Source organism: Malurus melanocephalus, unplaced genomic scaffold (genome assembly GCF_030028575.1).
Source record: "Malurus melanocephalus ecotype Western Australia unplaced genomic scaffold, MMel_1.1 scaffold_87, whole genome shotgun sequence".
Taxonomy (NCBI): domain Eukaryota; kingdom Metazoa; phylum Chordata; class Aves; order Passeriformes; family Maluridae; genus Malurus; species Malurus melanocephalus.
In genome coordinates, this window is record NW_026623319.1 from 925,109 (window position 1) to 949,263 (window position 24,155).

The 24,155-nt window shown below is 44.7% G+C and overlaps 1 protein-coding gene across 1 annotated transcript; it reads left to right on the forward strand.

The window, feature by feature from the left end:
* The first annotated feature begins 8,381 nt into the window (after positions 1–8,381).
* LOC130574669 (high mobility group protein HMGI-C-like) lies at positions 8,382–22,531 on the forward strand. The gene is made up of 6 exons (XM_057368010.1): positions 8,382–8,725; positions 15,675–15,884; positions 16,439–16,543; positions 16,974–17,021; positions 18,791–18,866; positions 21,795–22,531. Exons 2-6 carry the CDS (start codon positions 15,780–15,782, stop codon positions 21,878–21,880), a joined length of 420 nt encoding a protein of 139 aa, XP_057223993.1. The 5' UTR covers positions 8,382–8,725; positions 15,675–15,779; the 3' UTR covers positions 21,881–22,531.
* Positions 22,532–24,155: the final 1,624 nt, after the last annotated feature.

A 24,155-nucleotide genomic window follows, 5' to 3' on the forward strand; every position in this document is an offset into this window, starting at 1 on the left:
TCCTCAGGTCTGTTCCTTTCAAGCTGCAGGTGTATGGTGGAAGTTGTCCAGGCAATCTGAGATGAACAAAGCCTTCATGCAGTCTGGAGGTTTTACTGGGTTTTCAGTCAAGCTGTAAATACTCTTAACTGCAGCAAATTTGAGTATGGCAACACTCTTGAGTATAAACAAAACCCATATTTGGAGATGTCAGTTAATACCTGTTATGAATGTCTGTTTGAAGGTGAGCAGCTGTTCATACTGCTGGACTGTGGTGCTGTCTGTGCTGATTGTGGCTGTGTCTGGGGGTGATGGAGGAGTGGGGAAGGTAAGTAAAGCTCTGTCTGTCATCACAACTTTTGCCCCACCTGTCTTGGCACCCAAGTTGAAGTTGTCTTCCCATTTTCATCTTTTCAGTGAAGTGACTGCTTCTCTTTCAACCCTTAGTAATGTGAAGCCTTAATAAATGCAACCTCTGACTTCTCCCTTTTCTTTCATTAAATACATAACCTTTGTCCATTTGTTTTAGCACCTCACTGTGGTGGCTGGCAAAGGCCACACCAGGGCCCTACTGTCTGTTGTGATTTTGATCAGGCTAAAAGGGCTGAGGTGAGTGATAATGTGKCTGTTCTGAAATAACCACCCACCTACTAGCATGCTTCATTTGGCCAAATGGCTGGACAATTAAATTGCTTGAAAACACGCCCCTTTTGTGACTGCTGCTGCTCTGTGATGGGGAAGCATGAGGCTTGTTGTAGATCACTACTRRGGAGATGCCTTGTAGTTCCACTGTWAGGTCTTGAGTGCAATGATCACTGTGCCTCTTACACTTTTAATGAGGGCAAGGGTTTTGTGTAGAAGGATGTGTGTGGGGCTTTATACCCAGCTCTCATTAGGCCTCCTTTCATTCTGAACTCCCACTGGCTGCTTGCTGAGGTGTTGATAGCACCTTCTTGCTCCCCCACTTTGTCACAGAACATAAAATGCTGGCAAAACAAGTTTCTGATTTGGGTCCAGAATCTAACATTTGAGCAGCCGTGAATGCTAACAGATTGCCAGAACTGGAAGGCTTCACCTGAGGTCTGAGGAACTCAAGTATGAAATAGCTGTATTGCCAAAGGCAGTGTGTAACACTGCTTTTAAAAATTCCTTGGCTCCTGAAGCATGGAGGGTAGGTAAATATAACATTAATCCTTAAAAAAAGGTTTGGGAGGATCCAGGAAACAAAGAGCTTGTGAGACTGGCATCTGTAGTACATAAACTAGTAAAAGCTGTAATAGACAAAAATATGTTTGACAATCAGATAAAGACAATCAGTTTGGGAAAAGTCRGTGTGGTTTATATAAAGGCAAGGTGTTTGTCTTGCAAACCTCTTGGAGTTCTTTGGAAAGAATGTAGATAAGAGTGAGAGAGCTGTTGTTATATTTCTGTAAGACTTTTGATTAAGTTCTTTTACAAAATACCTTATTGGGAACCTGCACAGACACTGCAAAGGAGAGAAGGTCCTGAGATATACAAATAATTGCAAAGAGATTGGTACCTGGGAATTTCACAGTGCAGTGCTGGGATTTGTAATGCTGAACCCATTCAGGAATGACCACTGAGGACAGGGAGACTGAGACTTCAAATTTGCCTGTTAAAATGAAGTTTTTCAAGACAGCAAAGATGATGGTTAACAGTGAAGTATTGTTGAAAAACCCTGAGACTGAATGGCTGGCCAGTGAAATGGTGGATGAAGTTTCACATGAATAAATGTGAAATGACGTGTGCAGAGAAATAAGCGTTGTTGTGCATATAAAATTAGGAGTTTGGAGTAGACCAGGATCCTGGGGTTATGTCAGAGAACCTCATGAAAGCATCAGGCTCAGTTTAAGAGAAAGACAAATCAAATGCTAGAAGCTACTAAAGATAAAAAAAGAGCAAACCAGAAACACTCCATGGTTTTGGAGGAAGTGGTGATGTTTGATTTAGTGTTGTGTTGGTTGGTTTGTTTGTTTTAATTTAAGAAAGCGTGATGTGCTTTCACCTTGAATACAACATGTGGTTCTGCTTTCATTATGCTCAAAGAGTATTCTAGACATTGGAAAATTCCAGTAACAGCTTCTGTATAGGATTGAATGCAAAACTGTCCTCAGCTTGGAGGAGACATGTCTGAGAAGTATAGCAAAGGTGGAAGAGCTGTCGACTGCCTTCCCTTACATAAGAACAAGGGGTTTCAAAAAAAAAAAACCTTGGCTTGAACCATCATGAATGTTCTTACCTCTTCTGTTGTAGTGTGATTTCTCATGTGCAGCAGAGTTGTCTCTCCTGAGGAATACTGCTTTCCTATCCACATTGCATTGCTGAAATGGGAAGACAGTTCCCCTAGGTAAAATCTTGTGTGATAATTTATGCATTCATTATGCTGGTCCAGCCTCCAAATAGAGGTTTGGCTGTGGAGGGAGTTTCCTCACCCAGATGAATCACTCACTGGTATTTATGCCATACATGCATGATAATCCTTTTGATCTCTGTAGGCATCTGGGATTCTTCTGCTTGGRTAACTGGCAGCCAGCCTGGCTCATCACAACTGGCAGCTGCAAAGGTGGAGACTGGCTAGAAATAGCTGGAAATTGATAGGACCCTTTCTGGACACCCGTCTTCCTTTTGCTTTAAAGGTGTTGCACATTTCATTGCCATGTTTCCACCATTGCCTACACACTCCCGTGTGTGATCTCTGCCTCCTCAGCATAGGGCCTTCCACAAGAGCTGGGTCAGAGGGGCAAGTGTGAATGGGGAGGTTGGAAGGGGCAAGACTCTGTGTGGGCTTCAGAGCACCTGCATATTCACACAGAATCTCTGCTGGGTGCTAAATAACACTGGATTTGCTGTCTGCAAATGCCCATCAATCTGTGGCTTAAAGAACCTGTGGAAAGTGTTGGGGTGGACAGTGTTTTATCACTAGCAGGCCAGCTCCCACCTGCATTAGCACATGGCCCCATCCAAAGGTCACTTGGGAGGGTTGAGCAGGACTTTTCTCATCGTGTAGGCTTTTTGTCTTTTATGTGCATCATTACAGACACRAGCTCTGCACCTTGTCTCTGTGCAAGTGTGTGTAATGTTTAGGTCCAAAAGATTAAGGCTTGCATTTGCCCCTGGACTTGAGCAGGAAAAATCAACACTTAYCAGGAAAGCCTGTATAAATAGCTCTTTTCCAGCTCATTCCTACTTTTCTGTCACTTTCCCTTACCTTGTCCTGTTTCTCTGGCACAGTCTAATCAGCACATTATTATTGTCCCCTTYAATAAATCCATGTGTGAAATGTGTCTGGCAGAGAGATGTTTCAGTCGATGTGTGTTTGCGTGGGAGTTCTCGGGGCTTTTTCTCAAAGGAAGTTATGGAGGATAAATGGTTTGCCATAGTTTAGAGTGGTGCTGCTGGAGTTCTGGAAGAGAGAAACAGTGTGAGGTACCTGAGATCTCAAAATGGTACAGGCAGAATGCTGAAGTGCAATTGAAGTGTGCAGAGAGGAAGGTGGAAGGAAAAAAGATCCTAAGAATAGATTTACCAACAATTTTAAAATCAGATTTTCCTAGTGTTTGATTTCTAACAGCTTGTAATCAGCTAATGCTTGTGCTGTCAAAGCAGGTGCTTGACCATCTCTGCAGGTTCCACGCTGGTGGCTTCTGAAAGCCCTGCCCGCTCAGCCATGAGTATAAATGCTYGTGAGTTATCTTGGTAATGTGGAAAAATCCTGCAGGTTTCCCTYTGGGAAATGTGTGGGCAGAGTGCCGCTGTGTGGTGACACGGAGCACAGCGTGCTTGGCGAGGGGATGAGGGGTTGAAAGAGCATCTCCAAACTTGAAGTTAGTGGAGGAATGCCTGATTTCTTCCCGGGATTTGGGTTGTGCCTGGTAAAGGAGCAGGAGCCACACTCCAGATACTTGCTTTTTCATTGTATATTGTTTTTCTTTACCTTTTCTCCCCAATAGCCTTTTGACAAAGGTAAGGCAAAGCATGTTCTTTTCCAGTTAGGTGTTAACATCATCTCTCTCCTCAAGGGAGACTGAAATAAACAGGTAAGAATAGGACATGTGTAGATAGTATGCTRTGTTCTGAAATTCTGTCCAATCAATATGTTGCTAACGGTCTCGGTTACAGGCTGTGCTTTCTTATACCTGTGCCAGCAATGCCAGGGCTGTACTGTGATCATACCTCTATTACAGTGAGCATTCTGAACTCACAGTGCTTATATTGAGACTAAAGGTGTCTTAGTTGCTTGTCCTGGCATCCTCCTAATTTGCTCATTTGGCTCTACTGATAGGTCTCACACCTTAATTCTCACTTTTCAGTGCCTTTTAGCTTAAATATTAAGTCTGTGGATAATTTGCTTTGGGTTTTGCTCCAGGGAAGGGAAGGCTTCCTTCTGAAGTTGTTAGTTGTAGGATTGAATGGCAAGGAGAACAACAGTGAGCAGCAGCCACCTAGCCAGGGGCATAGCCTGCAGGCTTTCCCTGTGCTATAAACCAGGAACTGGCTCTGCAGCTGAGCCATCCATATGCTCAGTGGCTCTTTGCTGACATTCTTCCAAAACAGCCAGGCTTCATGAGCTCTTCAGCCTGATCATAAGAAATGTGGTAGCATTCCAAAGTGTATATGAGTTTCCCCTTTTCACTGTCCCTTTCACTCTTGTAGGACCTAGGAGGATTCAGCCAGTGGTTYTTGAAGCTGCACATGGGGTACAGGGTAGGGAACATGGCACTACATTGTTGTACCTTTAAATACCCCACCTTTGTGTGTGTTGCTTTTTCCACTCCCTTGGAGGATAACCTAAGGGATAATCATGGGCCTGACCTGTCTCCCTCAGAAATACACATATTCCTCCATATGTATCCCAACCCCCAGTCTTTCATTTTCTCATCTAGTCATCCTTCATACTCATTTCTCTGCTGGTGGAAGGTTCATTTTGTGTTACAAAGGTCTTTCAAGGCCATCCCCAGGCCATCTTTCACAATGTTTCCACATGGCTTTATCRACCGAAGTGTGAGCTCTTTCTAATTCTAGCTGCACCTTCCTTGCCTGCAGCAAAGCTGTTCTCTCTTCACTTCCCATTCTCAGTTGTCCCACCTTCCTTGTCTGCACATTGTCAGGAACAGTAACTGTCTCTTGCTATAAAGGTAGAAAAAGGTCACCCTTCTTACCAGTTGACAGTGGCATGGCATTACTTTGGCAAGATTTATTCTTCCCTTTGTAAGAATCAAATTCAATCACCTCCACTAAATTGACAGAATTTGGGGCCTGAAACTATGAAACATGCTTTAGCTTTCCCATTGTGAATCACAAACTTTGTAGCTGCACAACCAGCTGGATTCTAAAGCTTCTGAAGTAATACCCAGCCATTCAAGAGATTTTTCAGCCATGGAGAACAAGCAAAAATTCATTCAGGAATCACCTGGTCTGGCCCTTTCCTAGACAGTTATGCATAAACACACTTAACTACAACTTGGTCATATGAAACATGTCACAGAAAAGAGGGGTTGCCAGACACACACTTCATTTCTCAGAGAATTATTACCATCCATGTCAATCCTAGAGCATGTGTGTGGCCCATTTGTAGTTTTTCCATGGGAAGAGGCTCTACAAACTCATAATTTATTCCAGTGCTTTTCTGTCCTGACCATTAAGTCATTAGACTTTCCTCAGTGTTCAGCTTAACTTCTGCATTTGAATTAAGTCTTTATCCTATCCACACATTATTACTTTCCTAGATGCTGCACTATTCTGTRTATTGGAAAGTCATTTTTGTGTCCTTTTTGCTGTCCCATCTCAAGGAGAGAATTTCTCAATCCTTCCTCACAGGCCATGTTTTCTAAGCCTCTGATTTTCTGGAGGCCTTCCAGCAAGTCCACAATTTTCTCAAAGTGTGATTTTGTAACCCTGTGTCATGCAGACAGTTTGAATTGCTGATGAACATAATGTAAAAGAATTAAGAAATACAGTATTATGGGGCACACTTCCATTACAATGATAAAATAGAGCATGGCAAATCTATTTCTTATCTTGTGGAAATCACACCTCAGCCTAATCTCCAGTTAAAATATTCATTAATACAGTCTGAATAATAAGCACATATAGAACAATGACTATGAATCTAGCTTTSCTTACACTTGGGAGATACAGGTTTGTGCACATGAGAGGTTCTGACAAGATCAGGATAGCAGTGAATGAAGCTTTTTATACACACCTGTCTAACAGAAAGGGATTATACACAAATGAATCTAYGGTTGGTGTTAGCCTACATATCTCACACAGTGACTGGTCTGGTTTCTGGGAGAGTGAAGATAAGGAATAGGAATACAGGCAGAGACTTGCACTGCATTGTGGTAAAATCTGGATGCTTCCTAAAGGAAACTACTGTGTCTTGCAGGCACAARCTAGCCCTTGTGTAGGTCAAGTCTTGCTGCAAATACATAAAACTTTCTGGACACAAAAATGTCTTAGCAAGTCACTCAAATCTTGCTAACTTCACCCCATTTCATCTAAGGAGTCCTTGTGCCCTAGATTTGGCTGCTGCTTTTTTGCTGGTTGGTCTAGGTCATCCTTGTTCCTCCTTYGTGGGACCTCTAAAAGAGATATTTCAACAGTAGGTACATTTAAGACCAGGCTTCGGTCCTTGGCAGAGGGATGGACAAATTCTGTCTTCAAGAACACATTTTCTGGGATTGATGGTTCTGTCAAGTGTGAGATTTTTGGGCTCAGTCCAAGAATAATGATGAAATGGCAGTCATTTATATACAGAATGATCAAACCATTTCTCTTAGACTTCMATACTGAAGCAATTATGAAGTGTGGAAATTAAATTAAAGACACTATTCTCCAATATGTGCCCAATAAAGGTTAAATAGGACTCCATGTTCCAATTTTGTATCTGACATTTCCTAACTGGGAGTTTAATTTCTAGAATATTAATTATGTTCTTTAGCACTTACGGACTGTCAACCATCTCTAGTTTAGTGTTGTAGAATCAAGTTTAATAGTTCCTTGCCAGGAAGTATTTGTATGAAATGCAGATTTCTTCATTTCATACCAAGTGTAACAATTTAAGTTCTGACTCAGTCATTATATCACTATATTCATGCAGCATGCTTACAGCTTTGTCTCTAGTGATATTTAAAAGAAAAAACAATTCAGGAATCATTGAAAAATGAAAAAAGTTTGCATAGTTCCATATGAAACAGTAGTGCATGTGCAGGAGGATATTTGATAAATGAGATATATATGTATGTATAAGCATTTAGATTAGTGAATAATAATTTTCAGGTACTTGATTTCATACAGTATTTAATGATTTTTGGATTAGACTTTGTGACTGGGGTGATCGAAGGCCTCTCCTAGCATTTCATGTTGGTTTTACTTTATTAGTGGTTAGGAGCTTCAAATAAAATCTTGAGCCATTTTTCCCACCATGTAATTTAATATCTTAGGCAATGTATCTCATCCCAAAGGAAATACTGTCTAAATAAGGCAGATGTTACCTGGTTTGTGTATTAATCCCACTTTGAGAAAGTGAGTAGAGAGAAAAGGCACCATTCCTGAGGTCACATAGGAAGCACATGGCAGCCCCAAGGATTGCAGCACACTTCCAGAGCCCCTGTGAACATCCAGAAGATGATTCCCCTAGGTTAAGATCAGTATTTTTCCACACTGCAGTAAATTCTTTAGGTGCTGTATTAAGATTTAGAGAAGTTACTGAGGAGCTCAAGTGATGCAAAGCTTTTGTTTGGATGACTCTAAGGAAAAAAAATAATCTTTAGTTTATTCAGTGGTGCTGTCATTGTAAGCAATTTACTACTTGACATAAAGAAAAGTGTCAGACTTCATCTCCAAGACACTGCAATGGAGTTTGCACAGGTACAGATTGGGATATTTTAAGTCTATGGTTTTACAAATGGTGATGTGCCAAAAAAGCCCCAATATGAATTTGTCAAGGCAGTCATGAAAAGTCTACATTGTCCTTTGCAAAATACTTTTGAGGACTTTTTGTGAGATCTAATGGTTTTTCACAGAATTAATACAAAATACCTGACTTAGAGCTATGCAACATCTCCTTTCTAAATATGTTTATGCTCAACTGAACTCAGCTTCCCACTTTTATTTGTGGCTTATAGTAAATGCCCTGAGCACATTTTGCACTCAGATTAATAACCACTTTATCRTCACAAGTCTTCCTGGGGCTACCCATTTGGGGGTTTTGTTTTGGTTTTGTTTCTTTCATGAAACAGGGTCAGCATGGTTCTCTCTAGCATTTGTAAAAGAGGGAAGTGCGTGGATGATCTGTCCCCTTTATTCAGATCATTCATGTCACATTTGGAAACCAGCCTTATTTTTAGTAAGCAGGGCAGTGGTRGAAGCTGGCTGGTGTAAGTGGTGTGGTTGGGGATTTTTCTTGGTTTTGGTTGTTGTGTTTAGTGTGTGATTCCAGGCKGCTCGAGGGGAGCTGGGTTTCACTTGCTGTCACTGCTCAGGGCTGCCATCAGAAGGAGATCTCTGGCAGCGCTCGCACTGCTTTCCATATCGCAAACTGGGAGTGCAGCAAACGGCACTGGGCTGCTGTGAGGCTCCTGAGATGAGTGTGTGCAGAGACCTGGGCTAGCTGCTCTCGCCACTGCCGGGGACTCCCAGCTGCTGGATACCTCACTTTCTCTCCTGCCTTCACTGCCAGGTCTGCTGGGGCTGCTTCACGTGGTGCTGCCCAACTTCTCAACAGGTAAATCTCATTCCTTTCATTTGAAATGTGTGTGCAGAGCTCATCTGCAAGATGCTGGGGTTCATTAAGGTATAGGGATTAATGAATTGCAGGTTTGTAATTGAGAAAACCTACTTTCAAACAGCAAAGGTACAAAACTTGGTGCCTTGTATGTTCCTGTGCCAGGTGTCACAACGCCAATCCTCACCAGGAAGTGCACAGGGCCATTTCCTGGCTTTGCAGAAGTGGACAGTATTTTGCAGATGTCAGTAGTTGAGCTGTACAAGATGTTCTGCTGAGGAACAAGGCTTGATGCKATCTCAAATGAAATAACTGTGATTTTTAATTCTTAGTAAACACAGATTACTGCTTTTCCTGTTACTTTCCTGTAAATACTGTTGGGTTTTTCTCTACTGATTTRACTTTGCAGTGCTTGGGGTGCTTGGTTTTTGATGAAAGTGTCTGGACAGAGACTTTAAGAAAGAGTACTTTGGCAAACTTTGGGGTCTTTGGACAAATTCCCTGAGGGAGAATTTTAACAGCTCATGATGTGTAATGCTAGATAGTCTACAATCCACCCAGGAGTCTCATTGAGCTGCCTTGATAACTTTGGGAGAAGTGTTTGGAGTGTCCTGAGTATGAATGAGAGGTGTCCCAGACCTCAGGCTCAAGACTTGGGGTTCTGGGTCTGGTYCAAGGGTTTCCTTGGGTAGAGACAGTGAGCAGAGCCMTGGTYCCTGCCTGCTCRGGTTTGGAATGGGTGGGAAGTGCTGTGTGGCTCCGGGGACCCCAAGCTCCTGCTCAAATGCTCAGTGCCAGATTCCCAGGGCAGGGAACTACAGCTGACAGCTTTGGGCCAGACTGGTCCCAAGAGCCCTCAGCTTCCTGGGGAAAGAGGGTGATGGTGTGTTTTGCTGCTCAGCAGGATGTGGCTAATCCTGAGCTGTATTTCTTCAGTTGCAACAGCTTCTCCTTTGTGCTCCCAARCACAATGTGGGGGAGGCTGCTGGTGCATTGCTCTAGTAATGCCTTGCTCTGTTCTCTTCTGCTGGTGGTTCTTAGTGTCAGTCTGCAAAAAGGAATGACTTAACCCTCAGTCTCTCCATCCCAGGCTGAAGAAAAGCATAATACTTTAGTGTTATTCCATAATCTTTTAGGGAGAAAATGTGAAGCATAGAAAGGTTACATGACTTGCCAAGTTCAGTGTCAGGAAGAGATTCTAGAGCTGTCTTTCTTTCTGGTCTTGATATCCCTGCAGTGTTTTTCCATGGACTTCCAGGGATGGTTAAATTGCTTCCTTGCTTTGCTTACACTGACCATAAGAAGCCTGGGGTATCGGTAGAGTTTGGAAGCTGATGATGATGAGTAGGATTGAGGTTGAGCGCTTCACTGTGGAAATCTATGGCAACCTTTAGGGAAAGTCCTTTTCATGAGGACACAAACAGGACCTCAGAGCAGCCAGGACTGCACATGTGGCCTGTCTTACTGCCCAGGYAAGTGAGGAAAAACTGGGAATACTTTAGACTAGCTGCAGCAGAGCCATGATGACATTTCTGTGACTGGTTGTGGTATGGATTAGAATGATGGCTCTGGGCACTCAGGAATTGGGAAATAATAAACAGAGACTCTTCATGTCCACAGCATTGCTGGAAACTCAGTAATCATCAGCCCTTTTCCCATGTAGCTATGCACTTCTCTAATGTAAAAAAATCCTCCTGGCGCTGTTTTCTGGTAGACAGGTCTTTAGTCCATAGGCTCCTGTCCCAGCCTTGCCTACCTTGCTGGCCGTGTCAGAATGGGCCCAGGCAGGATGGCTTTTGCCTGCCTCTGTCAGGCTCTTTGCCCTTGGCCCCATCCCCTGGGAGCCACACACCAGTTGGTGGATGAAGAACTGAGACACATGAGGGCACTTTGATTAGGGTGGCATGGAGAGGTCTGTACCAAAGCTGGAAATAGAACTCTGTTAGTAGAGCTACAGAAACTCCCGTTCAGACCTTAAAAAGGTCTCTAGAACTAATGTGAAGTGTGGAAGTCCTCTGTAAGCTTACACAGTTTTGTCTTCTGACCTGTGTATTTTATCAGTCAGGATACTCTGGAGGGGGTGGAATAGCTTGCAGGTTGAATAATTTTGGAAGCTGATGGTAGCTGACACTACCCAAGAACTGGATTTTCCTCACTGAAGTGTTGCTTAGCCCATGCTTCTCAGGTTCATGTGAAGKTGGTCAAGCTGTGCTCACTGAAAATAGTTGGGAGAGTAAGAATCCTTATCATACTCAAGTGTTGAGATCAGATTGGAAAGGGTGTAAATGGCAACCAAAATGAGCAGTCGATACTATCACATCCAATGAACAAATGTGCTGGTTTATTCAGCCAGGCAAGATAAGGGAGATGGGTAATCTGGTAGAGTTTAAGAATGGAGGAGAGAGAACTGTTGCTGCTGAAGGACTCTGGTGATGCAAGAGCAAGTGACAATAAATTGCTCATTGAAAAAAACCTAACAGGCAAGAGACTAGGGGACTTCTAAACATCAGATCAAAGAAGCTTTAGACTTTTTCACTCATAGTAGTCAGGGAAATCACCTGGAGAGGTTAGTTACAATTTTGAGAAGTGGTTTATGAGACTGGCAGTTACCTGCTGTTGTCACAAACTTGATTTAGTAGCCTTTAAGTTCCTCTTTTTACAGAAAAGTCTGGCAGAAAAGACACATTTGCCAGACTTTACTGCCACTGTTCTTTCCCAAGGGAGCTGTTCCAGTGCTTGGCTATCCTGCTTTTCTGGTAGAACAGTCCATGGGGAGCCGCAATGAGCCGTGTTATACCTTGATCTGCTGCGAGATCTGAAAAGATGCGAGCATTTGATTTCTCGGAAGGTGAAAGTAATTTCTCATAATACGAGCGCAGATCGTTATTGCTGCAGTTACTGGAATGAGAGTTTTCTCCCTGCCTGGCCTTTTTAGTCCTCTTCTTTAGATGTCTTGACTAACAAAGTCTTTTGTCCTCCTCTGCTTGATGCAGGGCTTGGGCCAAATTTTTCCCTCTATCTTTTACCAGAGGTAATAAAGAGTGACCACATTTATGCCAGTGAAGTTCCCCTGGGTTTGCTTTGTCACACCTGACAGCAGCACAATGGTGCTGTGCTGCTAGGTGGGAGTTGTGCTTGGGAGGTATTTTTTYGTATTATTATAGAGACAGTGACAGAGTTAAGGCTATAATGCAGGGTCTCTTATAATTATGCTCCTATTATGCTTTGTAAAAGGGTTTGTGAGCTTTTATTTGCTAAGTGAGCACTGCCAGCAGAGCAGCCTTTCTGGCAGTGCTGGCTGAATCATGCACATGGATCAAGGGGGTTATTTCCACGTCTCAAGCATCCCTGTGCCATACTGTGTTTCTMCCAAGAACATAGCCCAAAATCTCCCTCCCTGAGAAAACAAACTGGGAGGGGTTCTGCTGTTTAATTTACCTGCTCAAGTTAGCAGCCTCATCCCCGAGGCTTCCTCTGTAGTCTTTGGAAAGGGAWAAGTCCCTCAAGAACACTGTTCGATAATCTATGTTAGGGTACAAGTGCATTGTCCCCAAGAGGAGCTTTTCTTTCCTGAGAAAAACTGCCTTTGTACAACTTAGAACTTAAATCAGGTGTTCAGTGCTATGACTGTGACGATTCCCTGCCCTCTGCCAGGTGCCTCAGAATGCATTTAGGACATGAGGGGCTTTCTTTTAGATGATGTCTCTGTGACAAAGATGCCTCAATACTGCCAAAACCATGCATTCACACACCTGCACCGTTTGCAAAGCTGTTTATATGCCTGATAAAGGTGATCTAAGGCCCACAAACATTTGGATAGGTTTTTTAGATCCTGTGCCCTTGTGGAGAGTGTAGGCCTGGGATTCAGCCCTGCTGGCCCAGTCCCAGGAGGGAATGCAGTGACCCTGGAAGGTATACTTGGTTTTTGGTGTATAAGTAAAACCAAAGAGACTCAGTGTGTGACTCAGTATTGGTTTGGGGGGTTTTATGTATACTGGAAAGTTGTTGAGAAATTTGGAGTAAAATTGTAGTGGGTGCTTCTGCTTTGTCTGCTTCTTGCATTGAGTCATGAAAAGCTTACAAAAGCCCTATGGGCTGATGCTTGTATAGCTTTGCTTGTGTTTTTCTTTTCACACCAGACTTGGAGGAGAGTGTGCCTTTGATGGGTGATGGGAAGGTGGAAGAGATATACAAAGACGTTGCTATTTCCTGGCAGTCTCTGTGCATTTGTGTGCAGTCCTGCCTGTAGAAAGCTTTCCAGATATGTTCAAGTCGTTGTAGAGCGTATTGGTTTAGCAAGGTTTAGCAAAAATCCGTTGTGCAAGAACCGACTTCCTTCTCATCTGGGGAAAAATTAATTCTGTGCACTATGGTTGTTCCCACTTGAATAATGACACACAAAATTTGGATTCTGTGCAGGTGTCAGCTACCGTGAACTCGTGAGAGAGGTTGTGTCAGTTAAGAGCAATGGCTGCAGCATCTGTCATGACTGCACACGTTGTGTTAAAATGCAGAGTGAAGGTTGGAAGTTTCCTTGCTGCACCTGTCAGGGCACTGTCAGATTCTTCATGTCCAGCCTGTGGTAACCRAGCAGAGAATGCAAGCTGAGACTGAAAAACAGAATGAAAATACTTAACTCCACCCTCCTATCAGCACAGCCTCCCCCAGATAAGCAGCTGTAATCTCTGCTCAGGGATCTGGCTTGGACAGCACTTTCACACTTGTCCACTCCTAAGGCCCTGTCTGTTCCCTTTCACAGCAGCTGAGGGCAGGCTCAGGCTCTGGAGGCTTCAAGCCACCTTTGCAGCACAGGGCTGATACAGGAGATGTGTGTGACATGAGTTGGGGCTGGCTTAGTCCTGGCATTGGGAAGAGGCACTGGGGCTTCTCTCCTAGGGCAGACAGAGCCTGAGCACATCAGTGACCCCCTCCTGCCTCAGCCAGCTCCAAATGCCAGCACCAGCTTCCTTGAGCCCCAATTATGACCAGAAAATGCAGGCTCAAGGAGCTCTAGCTGGCCAGAGGGCAGAATATTTGTCATCCACAGTTAAGGTCCTCTTGTCTTTGGAACTTCAGCATCTGATCAGACTACAAAACWGTGTCAGTAAAAGCACAGCTCTTCTCTGAAGAGACTGCAAGTGTTTCATGCTTGTCTCTCAGGACTTGGTGGCAACTGTGCGTGGCTTGCAAGTACAAAGAAACTTTTTTTCCCCTAACTGTCTCTCCTCCAGATGCAGCCTGAACTCAGAGACCTGAGCTGTAGTCTTTCTATCAGCCTCTGATCAGAGGGTTTGATAGAAAAGCTGAGTGTGCAGCAGCACCTGTGAGCTGGGGCCCAGCAGTGTGCACAAACGGSCATCCAGGGAGTTCACTTGGTAAGGCTGCTCACACATGAACTGGAACTGAGCCCAGCTGCTGCCCTCCAGCATTATTTTGAACAAAAAAGTCACACTCTTCTACGTGCTGCAGCTGTGTCCTTACTTGCACTACTGCCTTTGTTGCCTCAGAGCCTGCTGGAGGGACCTGGGGACCCAGCAGTGCAYAAGGCCAATGGGGCAAAGAGCTCTTTAAACTTGCTGTTGTTACCTTTCATTTAGCAGGTGGAAAAGAAGAAATAAAACAGGTAAAGTGAAGAGCTGCAAAAAAAAAATTCTCAGGTGGTGGTACTGCAGGGAAGGTAGAAATGCATCATTCATCTGTGTACGCCTGCTTTCCTAAGCAATAAATGATGCTGCTTTCCCAACTGCACTCTCCTGAGCTGTATATTTTGTGAGAAGAGTTACTGACAAAAGAGGATTCAGCCAGCATTGCTGGCCTCTGTCCAGCCAAGCTCAGCCYCCTCATCTCCTCCCATCTTCTTGAGCCCTCCCTTGTGTGCAAGAAGGTAACCCAAGTTCTGCAGGTGCAGCAAGTGGACTGAGCTCAGATCCTTGGCTAGGTTTTGACTTGCACACAAGTAAGACCAGTGACTCCCGCCTCTCTTGATGTGCCTGGGATTCAGGTTTCTCCTGAGATTCTGGCCCAGGTCTCCCTTCCTCTTCCTGCTTTGGGATGTGAGAGTGTCCAGGTTCAGTCAGACCCTCACCTTCTTTGGCCGACAGGCCAGAGGAGAAACCTCAAGCAGAAGCAAGGAAAGTCACTCATCTCCTGTGTACTCTAAAACAGCTCATGATCTTGGTTATTTCTTAGAGCAAACAAGTTGGATCAGGGCTCATTACAACCACAGCAGGCACTAAGCAGAGCTTGAGCACAGGGAGGAGGCTGACAAGGCTGCTGCTACAAACTTCCAGCAGATGAGCTAGTGGTTGAGATYCAAGCAAAATCCACATCTGGGGCAGCTGTGGTGTCCTATAGAAAACAGAGCCTCGTGTATTACATGGGGTCAGGGTGTCTCTCCAGACAGGGCCTGTTCAGTCAGTGACTTATAAACAAACTCTTGAGGGGCAGCTCCAGAGGCAGACTTCTCTGAATTTGTACCCTGGCACTTGTTTTCTCAGGCATCCTCATGTAAGTTTCTCTTAGCTGTGGATTTTGGTCTCAGGATTAGCCTTGGTATGTGACAGTACAGGAGCTCCAAATGAAACTCTACCCTTGACTGGTGCATTTATAACTCACCAGCACCAGTTTRTCTCCCACCTCCTTCCTCTTTGGGCAGAAAAAGCCTCCAAAGAGGGGAGTTCAGAGAGCTGCAGACAATGTCTTTGTTGGTTCAGATTAAACTGGCCGAGGTAGGGAAAGGTAGCTGCAGGTACCAACATACTCCATGCCTGGAGCAATCAGCTCCTTTGGCCCAAAGCCTTGGAAAGCTGAGGAATAGGCCAGGAAAAAGAATGGTTCTAGAATATTTATAGAGCACAGTTATGCTTCTAAATGTCTKCTGGTTTCTGGACTCTTCCAGCTGATGAAAACAATAGCAAGCTGCCATGCCTGATTCTTGTCATTATTCCAGCCTTGCAGGTAGCGGAGAATCCATAACAGGATAAAGAAAAAACAGGAGACAAGTTTTATTTCCCAGTCCGGGAAAAACAGCCTGTTGGATTATAATCTGCCAGCTATGGAAAGTGCCAGTCTGAGCAGCGAGGGGCCAGAGAACCCCATCAAATCTTCACTGACTGGGGGTCTGAAGAGAAAGAGGGGAAGACCAAAGAAGCAGCCACAGGTATGAAACATCATCCCAAGAGGCTGCCTGAGGATGCTGTGGCAGTAGCCTGGTGGGATTTACAGGCAGCCCTGGGAAGCTGCTWGCTGACAAGGGCAAGGGAAGGAGAGGTGTTCTGTGGTAAATGCTGGTGCTACCCAGGACAGCAGAGGATGTGCACCCTGGGAAGTCTCGGCTCCTGGTCTCAGAGGTGCCTCTGATGTGACAGGCAGTGACAGTTCAGCCAGGACACATRTGAGAGGAGCTGACCAGGTCTCTGTTCTAGCCTGGAGACTTTCACATGTCATCACCCGCTGTTTCYGCACCACTAATTGGATGGAACAGGGAAGGCCCCTTATAGCCAGAGTTCTCAGAACTTACTCATTTCCCCAGCACAAAAGGCAAAAGGGTGGGAGTGTTGCTGGTCATCTTTTAATGCAGTTCACAGCTGGAAAGACACACAGTCCAATTTCAACCTAAACCACCTATTTAGTGGTCTGGGTGCTCTATAGGGATGAGAATGTAAATTGTTTCAGGGATCATCTTGCTTAAAAGCTTTTCTCCTTTTATCCCAGGAGAACGCTGGAAACACAGCTRTTATCCCACAGGATACTGAGGAACCACAGCCAGCAAAGAAACGGGGAAGGCCAAAAGGAAGCAAGAAAGTGACTGAGAAAACGGTGAGAGTAAAGAGAGAAGCTGGCTGTCCCTTCCTGAAGCACTGCTAGAGAGACAAGCAGGGATGTTTCTCTTAAMCTAAAGATAGTGGAAGTTGCCCCTAATTCAGCTCAGCTTTAGTAACCGCCTTTGGACAAATCAGTTATTGTGGTTTTAGTCCTTACTCTCCTCCCAGCCTTCCTGTGTTGCCACTGCCTGTTCAGCAGTTTCCTTCGAGTGTTTCTCCTTCCCCACTGTCAGACAATCATGACCAGTACAGTCAGGCAGGTGTTTCCTCCTCAACTGTCTTYTATCCCCAGCTTTTGCTTTTTCTGCTACTTGTAAGACAAGGCTGTTACACAAAGGTCACCTTGCCCACATTTGGTGTTTTAGTCACAATGCCCAGCAAATACGAGAGCTGACAATGTTTTTTCCCCTYTGTTTTCAATAAAGGTGGAACCTTCTGCTGGGAAAAAGCAAAGAGGGAGGCCCCGCAAGTGGGTGAGTACAGTGTTCAGTCCTTTTCCTCTACTTCAGTCASAGATCCTGGGGAACTTTCAGCTGGSTTTGCCCTTGTCATACTCTGTGTCTGCCACAACATTCTTTCAGCCTTGGCAGCCTGGAAATCATTAGAAGGAAGCTCTGCCTGCCTTCCTKATGACCTCCAAGATTCAGCTACTGAAGAATTCTGAGATCCCAGGGGAGATGCTGTACTTAATTCAAGACATATTAGACTTCCATAATATAGTGCTTTCCCAGGCTTGGAATGTCAGAGCTGAGAATCCATCCTTTCTTAGAGAGAGGGGTTGTCTTCCCAGGAGACTTGAAAGACTGAGGGGATTGCATAGCATGTCAGTTTGTCTCAAAAGAAGAAACTTAAAATTAACTAAAGGAGAAATGTGGTGAATGCAGAAACTTTGAGTCCTGCCAGCAGGAGGCTCTTCTATGCAGCARACAAAAGACAAGTAAGAATCAGTAGCTGAAGAGAAAGCATTTCAGGTGTAAAAACAAGACAAAAAACTTTTAATCAATAAGGACATTCAGTCCTGTGAACAATTAATGGCATGTTATCTGTCATTAGGAGTGATTAAAAAACCCCACAACAGCCACAAACCATTATTTAGTGTTTATCACAGAAGTTGTTAGACCCAAACCCAGGCTGTGCACTTGCTGCAGGATCCAYAGGTTTGCTGTATGGCTGCAGTGGCACATGAATGCTCAGGAGAGTAAGGGACACTTTTGGTTCAGCTGAACCAGAGGGACTGAGCAGCCTGTGAGGCATGAAAAGAAGTGTTCACCACCAGCAAGGAAATGCCAGGGTATGGGGGAGATGAGAATCTTTTCTAATGTGACAGTGACCTTGCCAYGCAAATATTTCCTGCATAGTAGGAAACTGTCTGCAAACCCTGTGCAAAATGTCCCAGACAAGGGAACTGTTCCATAAATCTGTTCCTTCTCTGCAGTCCAGGTGAGAAGGTAACAGTCTAGTGCAGCACACTGTGCTTGCTCAAAGCCCACTGCTTCTCCTAAGCCCATTAATGTTACATAAACACGGTGATTAGGGAAGTCTGGTGTGTTACCAGTACCTAAAGCAACCAGCTCTGCAAACTGGGATCTTCAAACTCTGTGGAAMATCACTGGAGGCAGAAGTGGCCATGACTGACAGAACAAAACCTTATCCAGTGGATTCTGCTGGCGTCGTTTGTGGACTGACAAATCTCAGACAAGCAGGAGGACCTAGAGTTTTTAACATTTCAGAATGTGTTGTTTTATTTTTACCTTTGGTTAGTGAAGCATTCTGATGTTTCAGTTTAGAATTAAACAGCTGAAGATTTGCGGGGGGCTGAACTAAAGCAGAAGAAAAAGAACAACCATTTGGTTTTTAACTGATAATTGGCAGAATGTTTAGCTGGTCAGGACAGGGAAGGATCCTGAAATATAGAAGGTATTCTTGATGACAGTTTCTCCACAGGTGCATAATGGGCAGGTTTTTTTCCAAGTTTTTGGCTGTGTGTTTCACAAGCCTGGTAATGCGTTTATAATAGATTCAGACACAATGATTTAGAGACACTTGTGAATGTGTGTGGACACCCTGTGCCCTGGTGTGGTGCTCTTGCCTATGGTCAGGTGTAGAAGTTGAGGGCAAATGGATGTGCTGTTAGGGCTGCTCAGTCCTGTTTAAATAATTCATGTACTTTGTGTATTTGCAATGTTTTTCAATACCTAATTTTGCAAGGAGTGCTGTTTATTTTTGGTGTTTTTCTTTGTAGCCTCAAGCAGTGGCTCAACAAGGAGAGTCTCAGGGAGGAAATTCTCAGGAAAGCAATGACTTGAACTCAGCACCAGGTACACAAGGTTTGAAATTAGATAATCATAATTACATGAGACTTAACAGCRGAGTCATGTTCTGACAAACCATGTACATATGCACAAAGCTCTAGCCCAGGCTGCAGTCTTTCTTGTAAATCCTACAAACAGAGGAGCATTTGGAAGGCTTCCAGTACATTCCTTCCATCTAATTCAGTTGTGACTACTTCAGCAGAAGTGGAGGTAGAAAAGAGAGATGGGATGAAAATTTGTCTTTAAAGGAAGTCACATGTCTAAGGTTCTAGTCACTGTTACAGGTACAGCTCAGTGAAATTGGCTGGTATGTACAAAGTGAAAGTAGTCTACTGTTAATGTTTTGCCTTACTTGAAAATATTATGAATAGAAAATCCTTTGGTATTTGGGACATCTTAGTACTCTGGATTAGCTCCAAAATCCTTCCTGGCTTGTACTSTAAGGCAGAACTCTCTGGCAGTGGCTGGGACTGGCAGGGGTGCCTCAGCAGCACACAGTATGATGGCACTGGCCAGTTTCTGTAGAAGGCTCCAATTTATCTAAGCTGCTCTGCGATGAGATGCCAGATAACTGTTATCACTGTTGCAGCAATGTACAGATGCACCACCCAGAGCCCCAACCTCACTTGAACCCTGCACAAGTACAAATCTGAGCCCAGCCTGTACTGTTCAGGGCCATTTCTGAGGTAGATTCCAGGAAACCCTGTGTGTGTGCATGTATGTCTTACCCTCAGTGGTCCTTGTAGGAGGCTACTCATGAAATGTTATCCCTGGAGGAGAAGGGGCCAGSAGCCCAGGGGACACAGATGTCACCTGGTTTGCCTTGTGGCAGCACAGCTGCTCCCTCCTGCGCTGCCRTTGGCGTGCGAAGCGAGAGAACCAACATTGGGCAGCCAAGCCCAGCCCTGGGTTCTTAGAAAGTCCCTGGAAATGCCCCGTGATGAAATGCCAGGGGGGTTAACCTCAGTTGCTCAATTCAGTTTCCTTTGGGGCTCCTGCTCCCGTATCATTTCCTGCCACTGAGTTGTGCGCTGACATCAGCGGAGCCGCAGGCTCACGGGGGATGAGCTCACCTCCAGCCCGGCTGCCTCTGGTACAGTTGAACATGGCCCCAAACCGCAGCCAGTGCGGGTTCTCTCYTCTTCCTTTCCGTTTGAGGGGAGCCGGGGCAGTGACAGGAGGAATGCTGAAGCAGATGTGGCACGATGGGCGGATGCTGCGGTCCCTGGAGGCGGCTGTGCAGCCCCAGCTGCTGTGCTTGCTCCGTGCCGGGCATGGGGAGGGAGCTTCTGCTCCTGGGGAAGGGCTGCACTTCTGTGAGCAAAAAAAAATGGCCAGGAAATCAGTGGGGATAAGGATGTACAGTGTGAAACTGGGCAATCCTCGGGAAAACTTCTTAAGTTCCTTGCTCAGGAGCTTGAGATGGAGTGGTAATCCTGGCTTAAAACTTCTGGCTGAAAAGGGAAAGGGGAAGCATGCTGTTCTGACTGATTGGAAACTKTAGATCCTGGGGCTTGTTCACAAGCACGGTGCAGCTGTAGCAGCTTGCAGACAGGTGGGTTTTGGATTAACCCGTTCTGTGAGTCTGGGTTTAACTGGGGTATTATGTGCCTGCAAGTTTTTTTGTTACTTATGCCAGTGGCTGCTGCTCTGAGACTTGTTAGCATGAGTCTGTGATCACATAATGATCTGCTGGTGCAGGCACAGCCAGAGCTTTGGTCATTGAGGGCTTTGGTTTGTTTTTTCTGTCTAGGCGAGGATTTTTGAGGTGCTGCACGAGGGAGGGTATGGGAGGATGCATGTGCTTGCCCATCCTGCACAACTCTTTCCAGGTGGGAAAGAATCTGCTCTGGGTTTCGTGTCTGCAGCATTCAGATGAATTACTGAAATAAACACTCACTGATTCCATACCTCTCAGTTGTTAGGGGAAAATCTGAGGAAGAGCTGAAATAGAAATATGCAAGATTTGTAAGCCTGCAATGGGGCAGAGAGCTGCTCTAAAGCCAGCTAGGTGTTTTCCTGATGGCCTTTGACTGGGAATCTAGCTCTGGTTTTCCCAAGGCACTGGTTATGGGTGACACCAGGAGTTTGTTAATGGATCAGGCCCTGTTGTATTGCTACCTACAGATGCTGCCAGTCACAATTCCAGCATTAACATTTCYGTTTTTCTGGGTCAAGAAGCATTTATTTTCTTTTCTGCAAGTACCATTACTGAAGGATTGATGAATCTCATTTCTTAGGCTCCTCAGCCACTAAAGCAGCTGTGGTTTGGCTCAGTAACTGTGTGTGGCTAATGCACTGTAGATGTGAGAGGCAAGGAGGTTGTTTTTATGGTAAAATTTCCAAAAGTCAGTGCAAAGGCCRGAAGCAGCCTTGGGATCTTGCTCCATTTTGTCTTTCTTTCCCTGTGTTCTTTGTACACAACTTTCTCACTTTGTTTCCTCTGCTGCCCCAGTGATCACCTCAGCTCTCCTGAAAGCCAGGGGTGAGCCACAGATCAGAGCAAGCCTGTGTAGCCAGAAACATTCTCCACTCCCATTGTTTTCAGACCTTCTGTGCATCTATTTTCTTGATGTTTAACAYTGAGTAGGGCACTTTGGGTACTTTGTCTCGTGAGGATTCAAGGAAATGCATAATTGCTGTCAGCAGAAGTGGTTGATAAGTGTTTGCAGAGCAGAAACCAGACAGTTTCACACAGACTGTCACTTCTGGGCCCTCATGCTGAGCCCTGCTGCCAGGGAAGCCATTTGTGTCAGGAGCTCCATTTAGCCTGGGGATGGTACAAGAGCAATGGGAATGTTGTTGTGAAGACTTTGTTCGGGAGTGGATCCTTGTCACCTCTCAACCTTGTACTTGTTCTGTAAAGGGGWATTGGGCATCAGGGCTCCTGGACCCAAAGCTCTAATCGTCTCTTTCCTTTGATCTTTCCTTTAGGCATCACTGGAAAAGATGGTTCCAAGTCTGGCAAAACCACTGGTGTTAGGAGATTTCTGAGTAACATCCCTGCTGCAGCCCAGTAGAGTCCCACCTGTTCATGTCTTGCTGAAGCCAGAGGACTGGAAAGCAAACAGGATTTTTAATGTTGTATTTCAGTTTCTTCATTTGTGATAATTTTAGCCAAGCTCTCTCTCCTGTTGCCTGTGGACTTGCTTACCAAAAAATCCAAACAGGGATTTAGGGGAGGAAATGGCCAAAGCCTTGTTGGAAAGATGCCTTTTACAGTTCGTAGTGTATCTTTTGTGAGTGTATTATTTTTTCTTAAAAGTACTTGGATAACCTGGTGCCTTGCCCTGCCACAGAGAGCGCTGTTTCAACAGAAAGGTAGCGTTGACACAGCAGTACAGATAGAGGAAAGGAAATTTATTTACCCAGCTAATGGCTGAGCTTGTCTGCCATAACACCTCTGGCACACCGATGGAGCAGTGCTGAGAGCTGTTTTGCTGCATTGCCCATAGGGACTGCATCTGAAAGAGACAGCCTTTGAATCATTTCTTGACTATTTCTGAAAGGAAAGWCCATCGTGGCATTTCCAGCTTGCCCAGCTTGCTGCTGTTCCATGGTCAGGAACTTGGATGCTTTAGGAGAATGTTTGCACCCTGATAYCTTAGGGATTGATTCTGAAATTTTTATCYTAACATGATCWGCTCAGGGAYTTTCTCTGCTAACCTCTTTTGGCCKRGTGACTCTCCCCRAKTTTGRTATCAACTCCAAGTGCAYAGTGCTTACAGGCTTAGTCAAGCCACTGGGTTTCATCCCTTCAAAGCAGTGTCTCTGAAGAACCAGTTACACAAAAGTTGCTTTCTTGCAGGGCCTCGGGATTCAATTTAAATTAGTTTTAATTCAGCCCCTAATATGCGTGTGTGGGGTCCTCTAGTGTTACAACTATGCAAATAAAAGCTTTGGGAGACAGCAGTAGCCAGTTGGTTTGATAGTTGTTGGCTGCTCTCAGTCTCACATTGTTTGCAGATTTGTGTTCTTGKTGTCAGAGCTGAACTTGTTAAATTCTGAGGAATTGAGGGTATTTCCAATATCCAGTTGCAAACAGTGAAATCCCGGTGGTATTTTCCATCTCCTGGATGTTCTGCCTGCCTATTAAAGGGACAAAGTGGGTATTTCAATTATCTCTGACAGGATGTAAAATTGGCTAGCTTTACAGCACTAAATATTTAAACAGAACATAATTGGCTTTAAATTTATGGTGGYGCATAGCAGAAACCCATGAAATGGCCATATATATTGAACTCATTTATTATCTTTTCATCAGAGTTCTGTTCCCTTGGTAAGTATTTRTTTAACACAAGAAAATGTATGCAGAATTAAGAGGAAGGGCTCATTGGAGAGATAATGGGGGGAAGTTGTTTTTTTTTCCTTCTGGGTAATTTTATCCAGTCAACCCAGTTTAGTACTGATGAGTCCTCATCCCATTAATTCTGCTCAGTAAGGATGAGAGTCCTGGTCCTAGTCCTGTGTGGGGCCTGCTTTGCCCTAAGGCATCTCTTGTGCATGGAGCTTGGTGGTCACAGCAGTGAACTGCATCAGATACTCTTTGTGCCTCTCCTTCCTAATAGCAGAGAAATCAGGGACTAAATGGATTAGATCACAGGGACTGACCTAAATCCTATGCTACAGGATGAGTCGTGCTGCCACACATGGGAAGAGTTTGACCCTCAGCTCCTGCTGTGTGGATAAATCCAGGTGGGACATGACACAAGTGAATCTGTTGTGGTTACRTGAGAAGATGAAACTGGTGCTCCCCTGAATTCTGCTGCTCTTCAGTGGACATACAAGTTCAGCTGCAGTTGATGTCTTCAARGGCCGCTCCAGTAGCTGACCAAAATATTTTACCACCTTCTGTACCTGATTTTCAGTTGATTTGGCAGGATCAGTACTCTCTTTGTAAGGCTCTGCTGCCTGTTTCATTAACCCCTGCTACCTGAGAGCAATAGCTGTTACAGTGTGAGACTGAAACTYCAGCTTCTGAATGGATTAGGGATTGCATCTGTAAGAGACTCAGGCTTTTCCTGTGACATCAGTCAGTCCTTTCTCAGCTGGTGGCATGGAATAGGGATTCAAACTACCTTACCTAGATGGTAAATCCATTTGCTTTAGGTCAGCAGTATTCCTCTGGGATATGCATACAAAGTACTAATCTTAAAATTAAAAAGAAAAAAAAACAACTAGTCTTTGCTACCTCTTAACAGTCTGCTGGGAAAGCACAGTAGAGAACTTTTTTCCATAAAAAGGCAAATGCTCAAGGAGAGCAAGCAGAATTCCACTCAYAGGAACTCTTCTGTG